The 16,282-nt window shown below is 33.5% G+C and overlaps 1 protein-coding gene across 1 annotated transcript; it reads right to left on the bottom strand.

The window, feature by feature from the left end:
- Positions 1-4,424: 4,424 nt before the first annotated feature.
- On the bottom strand, positions 4,425-6,487 carry LOC142630194 (cytochrome P450 71AP13-like). Its single transcript, XM_075804157.1, has 2 exons — positions 5,419-6,487; positions 4,425-5,066 (listed from the first exon to the last, which is right to left on the bottom strand). The coding sequence occupies exons 1-2, from the start codon at positions 6,328-6,330 to the stop codon at positions 4,425-4,427; spliced, it is 1,554 nt and encodes a 517-aa protein (XP_075660272.1). The 5' UTR covers positions 6,331-6,487.
- Between the last annotated feature and the right edge of the window lie 9,795 nt (positions 6,488-16,282).

Genomic DNA, 16,282 nt, shown 5'->3' with positions numbered 1-16,282 from the left:
AATGTGTTGACTTTATCGTGTACTGGCATGTAGAAATGAACATAAGAGATGATATATGTCACTATGTCAGTATTGTCAAACAATTGCCCAGGAAATTCATAGGCAATGCCCTTCTCATCTGAACAAGGCACCACATGTATAGGTAGACAGTAGTATTTTCAGAAATGATTTTCGATTAGAATGAAATTTAATGATAATTACTAAGAAGATTGTTTAGATACTCTTTATTAAATTAATTATTAAGAATCTTGGACCAGACATTTATTTGCAAAGCATTGGTTGTTAAGAGTTCGTGAAAGGTATGAGTGCTTTGACATGTATGATCTTTAAGATTAATATTTCAGTTCTTTGGGGCTTCACTTAACATTCTGACTCTATATCCATTGTAAAAGAGGTTGAGCAAGATGCATAATTTGAGATTTGTAAAGACCCCTTTGTCTTTCTTGGGCCATATCTTGGCCAATGAGGCCTAACTTTGCAGCCATCATTTAGATAAATTGATTATGCTGATCTTTGTATCAATTGCAGTTTATTCACTTTGAGATGATCAAAGCACCTCTTTCCAAATGAATGCAAATTGTGAGGCTTGGGAACATGTTTTTACTGTATTTCATCGGTCAGGGAAGAAAAAGTGAAAGTTCCTACACCTGGGGAAGCTGGGTATGCAATTCAGCTATCTAATGAAACTCCACTTGATGTTCATTCCTCTACTGAACACAAAATGGTGGACAGGTCTACTTTCACTTTTTGTTTTGAATATTATTTTTGGCTCAATGCTTATCAGTTCAACATAAACATGCAATATCATTCAACAAATTTTATGTGTTTTATAGTTTATTTGGTGATTGTTGTGATAGCTTGCAATAGTGGTAAAGACCATATATTGCACACATCTTATCCAATTATTGTGGTAGATTAATTAGTCTCATGTAAATATTTCTCATTGCTAAATTGGTTCTCTCAATTTTTTACTCTTGTACTATGTTCTATTCCTTTTTCCTTTTTATAGGACATTATTACAAAGAATAATGTCTCTACCATGACTCCTGAATTATCATTTCCTTTTCCCTCTTTTGAAGGCATGGGTTCAAGGCTCAACCTGTATTCCAATCTTTGATTTTGATAACAAGCTTGATGCTGGAACTCAGTCGCAACGTATCACAACTTTTGTGATGGGTATTGAACAACTATTTCTATCCTGCCTTCCATAATTGATTTTGTTTTAATGCATCAGTGGTAAAGGATCACATCATGAATGGTCATTTATTATCATCAATATCATGTCTCAATTGCATCAAGATAGTAGTAGTTTTGGTGTTTTGAGGCTTGTATGACATGGAATATGCCATAGTTGACTATAATGAAAACGTAGTTCCTTTAAAACTTTTTTTGGGTTTTAATAAAATAGGGAACCTTTCAAAAGAATATCCCTTTGGAGTCACCTCTAACTAGTAAGACTTATGGCTAACTGACCCCACCTACCAAAACCAGGTGCTAGGTAATCTAGGTGCGTTCACCCTTGACGGGTTTAGCAGTTTATGCTCATGCCCAAGAGCCTTCTTTGAATTATTAGGATAAGTTTCCTTGGAGGCTTGGACTTTGTATAGATTATGTTTCGTTATTCTCAGCAAATCACTATGTTCAAGACTATATAACAACTAAGATTTTATGTTGTCTGTTTTATTATGTCCCCCAACTTTTCACACAGGCCTTGCTTATTCTTGTATTGTGTGAATATATATAATTGTATATCTAGAATTGAATATGTGGAATTGACGGTACTGTTTGAAATTCAAGGAATGTCCGAATAACGCTAAACCATTGGCTGAAAAGGCTTTTAGTAATGGTGATAGAAGTTAATTTCTTAGCCTATAAGATTTCACCAGTCAATGCTTATATTTTCTCACAAAAACTATCTTATGGAGAGATCTTAGCGATCCATTAAAGCCATAGAGAGGCTGAGTCATCACTGAGCATGAAACACTAATATAAGGGATAAGCAAGTATAATGTATACTTCCAGTTTTGCAGGTTTTTTTTTTTTTTTTTTTTTTTTTTTTTTTTTTTTTTAAATTTTTATTCAATTCAGTTGTAAACTTGTAAACCATGTGATCTCTCTCCAGACAGTGGTTGTCCCTTGGTCAGGCTCTATATGACTTACCTCTGTTGCTTGTTTAGGTTTGAATTCATGTTCTTGGAATAACATGAATTCCAACCTAAACAAGCAACAGAGGCAAGTCATTTAGAACTTGACTAGATGTTGAAGAATCATACTCTGAATATAATAATAGGTGTAACATACAGAATGTTGTATGCTATTTCATCACCTCTCATTCTGGACTATATTACACTGGCAGATCTCTATAGCTGCTTGTGAACTAATGTATAATGCTAAAGAGGAAGTATTTGTTATGAGTGGTCGAGGGACTTCTTTTTTATAATGATTCTATTTCACGTTCTTTCTTATTTTTATGATTAGTAATAAATACCCTTTTCTTTCTTATTGCTTTCTGTCGATCAAACATGAATCGGTGAATAATATAATGAGTATCATCTTCTGTGGCACAGGATCTTATGGCTTATCAGAGAAGGTCCTCAACCTTTTAAACTTTCTGGAATTGACAGGGGCTTCGAATTTCTTGGGTAACAATCTAATCTTTTTTTTTTTCCTTTAGAAAAATATAATAAAAGGAGAAAAATAAATTGACTGAGACTTCTTGTTTTATTTTTTATTCAAATGGAAAAATATATAATTTAGTGCTATAGATCAATAAAATATAAGGAATTGTTTTTACTTGGCATCTGTTTCTGTGCTTAGTGTTATATATTTTGTTCATAGCCGATCCCAAGCCCAGGAAAAGGAGGAGGGTAGTGGTAGGTTGATGGCCGGCTCTATTATTATGCATTAAAGTATACATGCTAGTTGCCCAATTCCAGGGACGAAACCAGGATTCGAACCTAAGGGGGGCCAAAGCTTAAAACCAATATATATATATATATATATATATATATATATATATATATATATGAAAATAAAAACTAACATTTATTCCATATTCAACAAAATACTACATACAAAATAAGTATTTCTTAAACATTTCATGTTATAAAAATATCAACAAAGTATAACATACAAAATAAGTGTTTTTTAAACAATTCAACACATTATCAAAATGGAACTCGACGCTCTTTTAAATTTTTAAAGTCGTCTATGATTGATTCTGTACCAAATTTTGCAGCAATCTCATTTTCAATGTACAAAATCAAAGACTTAAATCACAATTACACAAAGTGACAGAGACAAAATTTAATGACTCAGTACCAAAGACTTTTACAATCACTGTCTAACATCTATTTCGATCAAATAATGCCTCCCATGTATATTTCATCTATTTGCTTCTACGAAAAGAATGATACATGCTCAAAATTTAGCATTAATAGTGCTGCTAAATCTAGTGCACTCAAACAATCATTGGTCTCAAGCACAAACACATTTTCATATATATAATAGTTTTTTTTTTGGGGGAGGGGGGGGGGGGGGGCATGGGCCCCCTCTGCCCCGCTGTGGGTCCGTCCCTGCCCAATTCACAATCTCACTAAGCATTCTACCAAACCAGAAGATGATGCCAACACTAGCCTTTGCTGATTTATTGTACTCACTTTGAACCATGAAAAGCTAGGGCTTGTCTTGTTGCTGGTTGGAACGCAAATGACTTATTGAATTAAAGTCCATGACTTGGTGACTATGTGTCCTCATTTCCTTGTGCCAATTAGATTTATCTCAAAAAGCACCTCTTCCCTCCATTAGAGTGGAGTGGAATGAAGGTGTGTTTGTGGGTTGAAGATCTAGTGATTGCAGGTGTTAGCTTACCAAAGTGTCTACATTTCTTCATCCAGTACATCTTTAGCTTGGAAGACAATAAGTGCTTGACTTGATTTTTGATTATTACTTTCTGTAACACAATTAAATTCTTTATCCTTACGTGATTAACATATACTACTGTGTGAATCAATGGAATTGTTCAGACCTTTAGGTTCATATGCTGATGCAAGCTCAAGAATTACCAGTTTCCTTATTTCTCTAAGTCTAGGACACAAATTTTTCATAATAACATGATCTATTATGATTGATGCATAATAAAGTAATGTCCACATAAAATTGAAGTTTCATTATCAAGCTCACATCTTGGCACCTTAACAAATTTGGAAAAAAAAAAAATTGTCCTCAGTATTGCTCTCGTTTCAAATGTAGAAATGCATTTTATGAGATTAAGGTAAGACATTAGATATTTTTATTCCATAATACCTTGTAGGCTACCTCCCTGCTTGCTCTAACATATTGATTAGGAAAGTCGATATCTATTTCTCCTCCTGTTTGACAGAGTACTTTGTATTTCTCCACTTTTGGCATGGATGAACAGATGACTAAATCTTTGGATTATCATTTGCATGGTCCAAGGGAAAGCGTGGTTTGGCAATCACAATCAGATCAGCTATCCTGTGCATTGTGATGCCAAAAACCTCTGTCATATCCAAATCTTTAGCTGTGATACCAGGGGGAAGCTCCCAATCAAAGCTGTGGAGAAGTTGAGCCAGAGCAAGCTCAACACTTGCTGTTCCAAATGTGATAGCTGGGCAGCTTCTTCTACCGGCACCAAAAGGTATCAGCTCAAAATGCTGTCCCTTGAAATCAACAGTGCTACCCATAAATCTTTCTGGTTCAAATACGTACGGATTTTCCCAAGATTCTGGGTCTCTGCCTATTGCCCAAGCATTGACAAAAAACCGTGTTTTGGCTGGAATATTGTAGCCATCAATGTTCACTTCTTCCATGGATTCTCTTGGGACTAATACTGGAGCAGGAGGATGCAATCGAAAGATCTCTTTGATGAGAGCTTTCATATAGTGTAGCTGAGGCAGATCACTCTCCAAAACAGCTCTTCTCTCCCCAACAATGCTTCGGACTTCAGCTTGTGCCCTTTGCAGAACTTTAGGGTTCATGATAAGTTCTGTCATTCCCCAGTCAAGCGTGATGAAAGTTGTATCAGTTCCTGCAGCAAACATATCCTGCAATTGCAGTAACAATACTAGTCAGTGTAACATGCATGCTAAGACTTTCCAATAAGTCTTATATCACAAAATTATTTTACAATTAGTGAAGTGACATGTTATGGTTGGTGATAATATGTAAAAGTGATTTCTCCTGTGACAACTTGTCATGTCAGTAATATACGAATAAGATAAGCCTGAAGTAGCATTTTGTGATTGGTGCTAATAAAAGTAATGTGAGTTCATATGGAACTGATATTGCTTCAATGACAAGTAGGTTGGATGTTGTGAAATTATTTATCTGACATTACTCAAAACTAGTCAACAGCAATTTGTAAGTTGGGACTTTATAGAGTAAGTGTTCACTGACCAAGATGATAGCTTTAATATTATCCGTGGTGAGTGGCATTTCATCAGAGCCATCCTTCTGTATATCGAGTAAAACATCCACAAGATCCTTATTCTCCTCTTTTTCTCTATCGGGATTTGCATGCTCAGTCAGCAACTGATCAAAGAGTTTATCAAAGCGTTGAAAAGTACTCTGAAGTCTTGATTTCATGCCTGTTAAGCTGTGTATAAATTCCATGGAAGGGAAGAAATCTCCTATGCTAAATCCTCCAAGCAAAACTTGATACTCCTCAAGCATCTTTTGGAAACCATGACGATCATATTCTCCTCCTGCTGAGAAATCCCTCCCAAATGCAACCCTGCAAAGGACATCATTTGCATATAGTCCAAGCATCTTGGTTAGATTGGTGGTGCTGGGATATGATTCAGCAACTCTACATACCAAGCGTGCTACTTCTTCTTCTCTAACAAAGCTATATGATTGAACCCTTTTGGCACTTAGTAGTTCAAGTATGCATATTTTTCTAATATGCCTCCAATAAGCACCATATGGGGAAAAAACAACATCAGTGCAATCATAGAAGAGGTGCTTGGCTGAAAAGATTTGTGGACGGCTTGACAGTGCCAGATCATGGGTTTTCATTACTTCCTTGGCTAGTCTAGCTGAGGAAACCACAACTGTTGGGACCTCTCCAAGTTGAAGGTACATGATTGATCCAAACTTTTGAGCAAGACACTGGAGAGAGAGATGAGGCATGTTGCCAAGCTGGTGAAGATTACCAATGATAGGTAGCTTTGGAGGATTTGGTGGGAGATTGAATTTTCTTTTTCCTGATTTCGACTTCAAGAAAATATTCAGCAACACCACTAGGAAAATGGATGCAAAGAGTAAGAAGGGTTGGAAGCTCTCCTTCAGCCATGCAAGAAAAGCCATTGGAGTTTTAATGGATATAAAAGCAAGTGCATGATTCCCTCTTATTCTATAGATGGTGATCTATTTATATTTGCAACTATGCTTTCTCAATAACATTTGTTTATGGACTTTTCTCTGCCATAGTTCTGATTTACAATTACTTTTTTATTTATAAAAAGGTGATTTTTTTTTGGGGTAAAAAGGAGATTTACATAAAACAAAATACAGGCCAGAAATTTGACATTTATAAACGGTGATGTTGCTGTAGTCATAATTTATAGTATTTTATACTTATAATCTATTCAGCCAAAAAAAAAAATTAAAATTACTTTTTTTTTTGGGTTACAGTTTTGCTTTCCCACTTAAGCTTTGATGATGCCAGGACAAATGGGACTATAAGTGTGGGCATTGACGACGATTCTTCTCCAGATATTTGTGATAAAATTTCAGCAACAGCACAGGCCAGTACTGGTGGTTCTTAATTTTGCATTAAAAACAAAAATACTTAATACTTATAATCTTTGCAAATTACGAAGAGGATTGTGAAAAATTGGTCAATAAGTCCAATAACACAACAAATTTGACAATTATTTTTTCTTTAATAACTATTGGGGAAATAGATTGAGATTGATGTATAATAATAGTGATATAAGTGATGATGTTATGTGTAAATGAAGTACTAATTATGATTTATCAACAAGTTCTAAAAAAAAATTATGAAATTTGTTGTCTCAAATGTTGTTGATGGTTGATTTTGTATCTGTAACAGAAATTCTTCATTTTTATCCTCGAAGCATGATCTATTGTTTATTATACTTCTCTAGAATTTTGTGTTGTAGAAAATTAAGCGAAACAAAAAGTCTAGAATCACATATTTTGACACAACTTAGACACGTGATAAGTGATAATTTGATTACTTTTCACTAAATTCACGTGGTGGGCTGTGTGTAAATAATGTAATCTAATCATACATTGATAAATGTGCAAATTGTGTGAAATCCTAGGAAGAAAATGAGTAAGTTGGAGAGAAGTTAGTGGGTAGAATGTAGAAACCTAACTCTTTTTCTTTCTCCTTATTTTTGTTTCGTTATCTTTGGCTCAGTCAATAAATCAATGGTCCATCCTTGGATCCCCCAAAGAAAAAAAAAAGATTCTACATCTGATTGGCCTTCCTTTGGAAATTAGTGGAACAAACTTTCCATGCCAATTTCTACCATTCCACTTAACCATGATGTGATCAAGATGGAAAAATATCTAAGTACTTTTCCAATATTATTGAGGTGCTATTTCATACCAATAAATACAATTATACAAAGAACCTAATATAAAAACTATCTTTTTTCGCATCTTTTTTGAAATTGATGTCCTACTTTTAGAATAAAAAAGTTGATTTTATTATTGTGAATTATCACATAAGGTATATTTCAAAAATCCCAAATAGTTCCTCGATCAAGATTGTAAATAACATGCAAAAGAAAGAAATTTGAGTAATAGACTCCCATTTTGAAGGAAGGATTCGAAAAGTACTTTAAAGGAGTTAAAACTTAAAAGCTGTTTTAGTTGAGATTGACAAACCTTCAGCAATTTCACTAAAAGAACTTTTGAAAACAGCTTTTTTAAGGCAAAAGTTGAAATTTTGAGATTTTAAGACTACAACTCACATTTTATGGTGTATTAAATCTAGATGTTTAAAACACTATTTACTGTAACTAGGGCTTAAAGATTCCTCTCATATTACTCATTGTATTATTTACAATTTATCAATTTTTTTTATATAATATGCTATAACTGACTGACTAACTGCTACTTTCACATAGACTTCTTAATTTTTGTCCACCCTTTGTGACTAGCGATGGGATAGAATTGGCAAACTGTGGTATAAAGTTTATGGTCTTAAATTTTTTTATAAGAATCATACATGACCTTGGGGCCATGGTCCTTGTCTAGTTACAGAGGACAGTCCAACAGGGATGATTCATTTTTTTTCCAGAGGGGGTGGCTTCTCTTTGAATGATGACAAAATATCATTGTTAATTAAGGATACTGACAGATTACTGACAGAACAGTAATGAAAGCTATCTCGAAGAAGATTTTTCTATCACATACAGTGATGCCAACTTGGTAGGCTGCAACAATGTTACGCCTACGTCAAATAACACAACTTTTATTACAATTTATGCACATTTAACGAGTTATGAACTTATATGAATTCACTATTTGTTTTTTCGCCTACTCACAAATTCATTATATGAAAAAATTGTGGCAAAACGTTGTGCTGACTTATCCTGGCACTAACATTTTTCGGTAGATGACTATGCCAAATTGCCAATCATCTTTAATTTGGTGAAATTAGGCTATGGACTAAAATTCTCGATTGAATAAACTCTATAATTTTAGTATTTTATTGAGTTGGAAAATTAGCTTTTCCAAGGAAAGAAATTGGAAGTAAGGTATCTATCAATCTCTTTTCGCACCTCATAAAAGTAGTAATTTTGTGTAAGAAGTATGGCATTTATCGGTTATATGAGGGCATTCCAATTGAACCCTTTTAAATTGATGTAAAATAGCACTATAGTTAAACATCACAGTACAAAAAAAATCTTACACTCAAATGTCCATCATTATTAATTTAAAAAAAAATATGTAACTTATTGTAACTTATTGTAAATCTTCCATCCTCTCTCTCTCTCTTTCTCTCTAGCATGGGGTGTCACCTACAATGACAGATCGTGTAGTTGCAATAGTCGTTAACTGAGGGATTTGGATCCGGTGCAATAACACCATACAATACCACTCCATGTGAGATGTAAAAGTTAATTAGATAATTTTCTTTAAAATTTTCTTTATTTTTTATTTAGTTTTTTATTATTACCTTATCAATTTTTAAATCTTACATGAAGGTGGTAATTGCATGCCACAATTATCCTAATTATTACACAAGATCTCAATCCGGCCGAGAGTTGCTGGATGTGGGTGGCCTAGGGTGAGACTTGAGAGAATTGGACATTGGGGAGTGTGGGAAAATATATAAAGAAGAATTATATTTTAGAATATTTTAATAGAATGTCTTATAAATGAAGAGTGGGATACATATTTTACTAGAGAAATTGATTCTTAAAAATAAAAAAATAAAAAATCAGACGTGAATGTCAACACTCATGTACAGAGGGCAACACCGAAAGGAAGCTCTCTCTGTAGTCTGTACAAGCTAATCAACACTCATGTACACAAATGTCACAAAGCAAGTAAGCACTCGTTAATTTGCTTACCTACACTGAAAGCAAAGTACACTAGTCACGCACCCACAAAGAAAGCTTCACCCAAAGTAAGCAAATTACCACATATATAAGTAAGAATTTGGTTTGCTTACTAATTATTACCACATATATATTAATTTAACAAACTTCTTGATTCATCATATTTAATACTAGTAATAAGCTGGTTTACTTACTTTAAGTACTTGTTTGGATATGATGATTTCCTCAGTTTTGCGTTTTGATGTTTGTTTTAGAAGCGCTTTCAGCTTTTCAGTGGGCTCTGTGCACTATTTACAGAACTCGCAAATCTCTTTTTTTAGCAAAATTTTCACTAAAAATAGGTTTTATGGCACTATTCATACATTTAAAAATTATTTTGCTACAATATTTTCAGTTTTCAGCAAAATAAATAGTATCCAAATAAACTTTAACAGTGTTGCATAATAAAATACTATTCATGTGTATGTATACACACAGTACACAATTTTGTTCATTGTCGATTTGTTTTATTTATCAAAAAGATATGGTTGATTCGGGCATTCGGCCCATTAGAAAAACAATACAATATTGTGTTTAAATCTTCATTGTCAAAGCAAAAGTCCCATCACCACTATCAGGCTCTCGAATCTTATCGATCTTATTATTTCCTTGGCAACCCCAACACCAAATCGTATAGATGACAATGTTAATACATCAGCAGTAGCAAGAGGAATATCAGAACCCAAAAAATCCCCACCGACCAAAGAATCCTCCTCTATCCAGCTGCTACAGCTCCAAATCCTCACCAAGTCAAGAAGTCTCTACTATCACTTGATGTGGTTTCAATGAGTCCACGCACACTGAAAAGCTTTTTTTTTTTTAATTAAAAAATAAAAATAAAATACTCATGGGTTATGTGGTTGATTGATGATTCTCATCCTTGCCCTTAAAAAAATAAAAATAAAAATAATATATATATATATATATACACACACACATATTATTAAGAGCATCTCCAACAGATACGGTATCTCCATTTTTTCTCCAAAAAGTGCTACTGTTCATCCTCCAGCAATTTCTCTATTAACAAAACTTTTTCAATTTTTTTTTTAGTTGCTACAGTACTTCTCTTAATTTAGAGAACATTGTAGCAACTTTATACCCTTATTTTATCTTTAAAAATTGCCAATGGTATTAAATTTACTATTCTTTCTCTCTCATCCAAACGTTTTTCCTCCTCTCTCTCTTTCTCAGATCGGCATGGAGACAACCCCATCAGATCGGCGTGGTTTTTGTGGAGAAGTGGTTGTTGCGGCAACGAGATTGGCGCGGTCGTGGGTGGTGATGGGTTTCTAATCGGCACTTCCTTCCTCTCTCTCTTTCTCAGATCGGCATGGAGACAACCCCATTAGATTGGTGTGGTTGTTGCGGCGTGCTTTTTGTGGAGAAGTGGTTGTTGCGGCGGTGAGATCGGCATGATCATGGGTGGTGATGGGTTTCTAATCGGCACTTCCTTCCTCTCTCTCTCATTCTCAGATCGGCATGGAGACAACCCCATCAGATTGGCGTGGTTGTTGCAGCGTGGTTTTTGTGGAGAAGTGGTTGCTGTGGCGGCGAGATCGGCGTGATCGTGGGTGGTGATGGGTTTCTAATCAGTTTTTGATGATGGGTTTTGGTCGTGGGTCGTTTTGGTGGAGAAGTTGGTTGAATTAATTTGGGTATGGGTGGTGTTTGTGTTGTTGATGGTGGAGATTGCGTGGTAGTGGCTGATGGGTTGTGGCTTGTGGTAGTTAAGTTGTGGCAGTGGTTTTTTTTTTTTTTTTTTTTTTTTTCTAGTGGTGGTGGGTTAGATGAGTGTGGGTGTGGGTGTGGGTGTGGGAGTGGTTGGGTTTTGCGACTGATTTGGTGGTAGTTGCCGTGTTGGTTGTGGGGGTAGGGTGATTGATGGTAGTGGTGGTGGATGTGGGTTTGCGGTGCAGTCGTAGTGGCGTGGTGGTGACAGCGGCAGTAGCATTGCTATGATTGTGTGGGGATGAATAAAGAAATATTAAAAAAAAATGAATAAATAATATTTAAATGAAATGGAGGAAATGATAGAGAATTTGTTTGAAGATGTTTTTGAAAAAGTGATAGGTAAAAGTTAAAAGTTACTGTTGATTGTCCAAATAGTACAAAATTATGGAGAAGCTGTTGGTGATGCCCTAACAAATGTTAGAATTCCAATTCTAACTCTAAGCTATGTGACTGATTCAAGGCAGTTAGGCCTTATAGTAAGAGAGAGAGAGAGAGAGAGAGAGAGAGAGAGAGATTCTTATTCATGTCCCTACTCATTACTTGATTACACTTATATCCATATTCCAACTGTTAATGCAATCACACCAACTAACAAATTTAACAGCTTAACAACTTGTTGTACCCAAGTGAGTTAATCTCATATCGAAGGCCGTATCGGTTTGGCCAAAGGAACGAGATATTTCGTTACAGGTCAATACCGGTGCACCGTTTCGGATTTACCGCTATTATATATATATATATATATATATATATATATATATATATATATATATATATATATATATCTAAAATTCATATAATTTATTAAAAAGTTTAAATTTATAAATGTTTATCTCTTTTTTTTTTTTTTTGAGAAGGAAGAACTTGAAGTCCTTTTATTTAGTAATAGGCAAATCCGCCTTAGAAAAACTAGGTTAAACCAATATGTGTAAAATAAATATAATGAGGAAAAATAAAGAAAATAAAGATCTGGTGACCTAGGAAAACCAAACTGGTAAAAAACCTGGGGAGGATTTAACCTAGCTATCCTTAAGGTAAAACAGATCCACTATGAAATAATTGAAGTTTGTACAATAGAACACTAACATCCTATTGCTATCTCAAGTAGAAAACTTACTATCACGACCACGTGACAGCTCCGAGTCCACGGACTACTTCTTTCCTTTGGTCTACTGCAACCACAAGTTCTCCTACTTGTGAATCTTGATATTCTTAAATGTTCTTTATGCAGTAATTGAAACGATCACCAAGTTCTTGACATGAATCTAGATCTTGATAACTCTAAGTGTGTTTGAAGGTAAATACCTCTAGATCTCATAAGAGATTCAACACACAGCACATCAAAGACTTCTAAAACGTAGCTAGAATTTTTCTTTATATGTTAGAAGAAGTAGATCTGAAACTCTAATCCTTTTTGGGCTTGAACTGCTGTTTGGGCTTAATTAAAATTCTGCAGATACAACTCTCAATCAATCGAGACTATCTCTTGATCGGTCGAACCAGGCAGTTTCCGAACTCTTCTTTCCGCAGCTTGTATATTCTTGAATCTTGACTTGTATCACTTTGAGTATTGTCTAATAATACATATAGACTCTAGGATTTATATCTAGACAAGTTTGTGTTAATGATTTGCCAATTTTTCTAAACTTTTAGAACCTAACAAAAACCGTTAGAGTTTTAATAGATATAAAAGTGAGTATATGATTCCACTTACTTTGTAGATGGTCATCTATATATATATATATATATATATATATATATATATATATATATATATATATATATCCGTGGTTTCTCCTTAACATTTGTTTATGGACTTTTCACTGCGATGGTTCTAATTTTCTATTTAAACATTATTTTACAATTTATGGTTAATGTATAATAAAAACAATGTCAATGATTAATTTCTATAAAGGTGATGTTGCTATAATTACAACTTATTTTTTTTATTATCAAATTACTACAAAGTTTGTGATTTAAAAAAAAAAAAAATCTATCAACATGACAAATGTCACAATATTGTTTTGGTAACAATTGAGGTTATAGATTGCAATTGTTGTACAATAAAATGATGTCAATGATAATCTCATATGAAAATTATATTATATTATACTAATATCAGCCGCCTTAATTAGTTGTGAACAAAAAGTTTATGAAATTTGTTTTTAATTTGATTGTGGATTTTCTATTGTTTTAGCTAGATCTGTAGTTTTGAAAAACAAATTATGAAATAGTATAACAAATAAATTTTTATGCCAATATCTATCTTTCCACCTAACCAGATTATGTGATTGGGATGGAAAATTATTAAATATTTCTTAATATTATTGAGGTAATATTCCAGACCAATAAGTACAAAACATTATATAACCTTTTCATTTTTTTTATTATATATATTTCATAGTTTGTTTTTATTATTGTAAATCATCCCATCACATCACATTAGGTGTATTTCAAAAACCCCTAATAATTCCTCGAACAAGATTGTAACATGTAAGTAACATGCAAAAATCTATATAGCATTTCCTTCTTATTTTTATATTAAGCCTTTGTTTGGGAGGAAGGAATGGAATGGAACAGAAAGGAATAAAAAGAATAATTTTAGAATATTCTTCCCTTCCTTTGTTTGGGAGTTTTAATGAAGGGAGTTTAAGTAGAAGGGAATGGAATGGATAGGAGGGAATACTCATTCTTCTTTATTTCCCTTAAAACCTCAAATTTTCATTCCCCCCGAAATTGGAAGGAATTGGAGGGAATGAAATTAAATTTAATGAATTTTTTACTAAAACTCTCAAAATACTCCTATATATTCAACCCTTTATTTTAAAATAAAGGTCTAATAGTAATATTGTCATAAAATGATTTCATTCCATTTCCTCCATGTTACTTCCAAACAAGATTACTTACATTCCATTCATTTTTATTCCTTTATTTTAAAACATCCAATCAAGGCTACTTAATTCCATTCCATTTCATTTTTTTTCCATTCATTTCCCTTACTTAAATACATTCCATTCCATTCCCTTATAATCATTTCATTCCATTCCATTCATTTCCCTTATAAATAGTGTCTATTTATTATTGTGAATCATCACATTGCATCAGTGTATTTCAAAAATCCCTAATAAATCCTCGATTAAGATCATAACATGTAAGTAACATGCCAAGGAAAAAAAGTTGAGTAATAGAGTCTTATTTTGAATGGTTCAAAAGTACTTTAAATTAGTTAAAACTCTTTCAGTTAAAATTTGCCAAATGTTTAGCAATTTCACCATGGATCTTTCGAAAGCAACTTCTCAAAGTTTGAAATATATAGTTTTTTTTAGGACTACAACACACTATTTTGGGAAATAAATCCAAAAGTTTAAAACACTTTTACTGCAATTAATTAAATACAAGCACAGTTTAGAGGTGCTATTAGCTGTAACTTGATACTTGTTATCAGTGTTCAACCATTGAGCTATACTAAGAGAACTAATTAGAGGCACTAGGGTTCAAAGATTACTCTCATCTAAGAGCATTCTCATTTGCTCAAAATCCATAAAAATGCAAAATAAATAATACTATAACTAAAAACAGGAAAAAAAAAAAAAAAACTAGCTCTATCTGGTTATCTATTTTGCATAAAATCATGCACAATATATACTAACATGCTCATCTAAATATAACTAGCTTATATAAAACTTTTCACCCAATATTTGATTCACACTTTCTCTCTCCTTTAAACTCCTCTAAATAGGAAAAAAGTCCCAAAGTCTTTGTGCAGATTCTTTCTGCACAGTTAGCCAAAACCCACAAAGCTAACTTTACCAAAAACAAAAACTCACTGCCCAGGCCGAATATGAAAGAAACCTGTAGAAGACTACAAGAATCCAAAAATACATGCCAAAGAAATCCATAAATTACAACTATTAGTGAAACCAAAAATCACATGCCAAAGAAACCCATCAAAGACTATAAGAACCCAAAAAAAAAATCCACTGCTCTTACATTCTCAAAAACTCATACAAACCCAAAAATTACAACTTATTATTCCAAAAATCATAGACAAATAAACCAAACAAAACCCACATATTTTTATAGAAATCCTAGGCCTAAAGAGAAGAGATGGAAGAAGATAAGAATAGAGGGTCTGATTGAGAAAGACAAAGAAAGGGAAAAAAATAAAAGAAGAAAGAGAAAGTAAGATCTTGGGTCTCTTCAGCTAGCAACAGTGAGCACAGATGGGTTCTCTTCCGCATTGTGAAAGCTTCGGTTTCATCGTAATTTTGAAATAAAAATGGAAAAGAACAAATGTGAGTGGAGTAAGAAAGTTGCGGGGAAGAGTAAATTGAAAATGGAGTAAAAAAATCTGAAACGAAAGAAATGAAATGAAAAAAAAAAAAAAAAGATCCGTTGGAGCTTCAGCGTGATGGAACTACACACTGTGGTGGGACCCAATTGTGCTTATTACGGAATATGCCACTGAGTGAACAAACCCATAACTTGAAAACAAGCTCCAGCAGTTTCCGAAATTGGTAATTCAATTCTCTAAGAGCATCTACATCAGTCTCTCTATTTTACACATTCATTTTTACACTAAAAACCTACTTTTTATATTTTACACATTCATTTTTACAAAATACCCACATCAATTCCTCTATTCTACCCATCTTTTAATTAAATAATCAATACTCTCACAATTTTTTATTATTTCTCCTAACAACTTTTACAAAACGCGCTCTCTCTCTCTCCTTTCTCATTTCTAATTTTTTTTCTCTCTCTTCTTTCTCATTTCTGATTCTTTTCTCTCTCGCGCTCTCTTTCTCTCCTTTCTCATTTTAGATTTTTTTTCTCTCTCTCTACCTGTTTCAGATCATCTCTCTCTCTCTCTCTACTCATTTCAGATCATCCCGTTTCAGATAAACTCTCTCTCTTTCTCGATTGACTCTCCGATCCGCTCC

The sequence above is a fragment of the Castanea sativa genome, chromosome 4 (assembly GCF_040712315.1).
Source record: "Castanea sativa cultivar Marrone di Chiusa Pesio chromosome 4, ASM4071231v1".
NCBI lineage: Eukaryota > Viridiplantae > Streptophyta > Magnoliopsida > Fagales > Fagaceae > Castanea > Castanea sativa.
The sequence above is the reverse complement of the archived record's forward strand: the minus strand, read 5'-3'. Positions and strand labels throughout refer to the sequence as shown.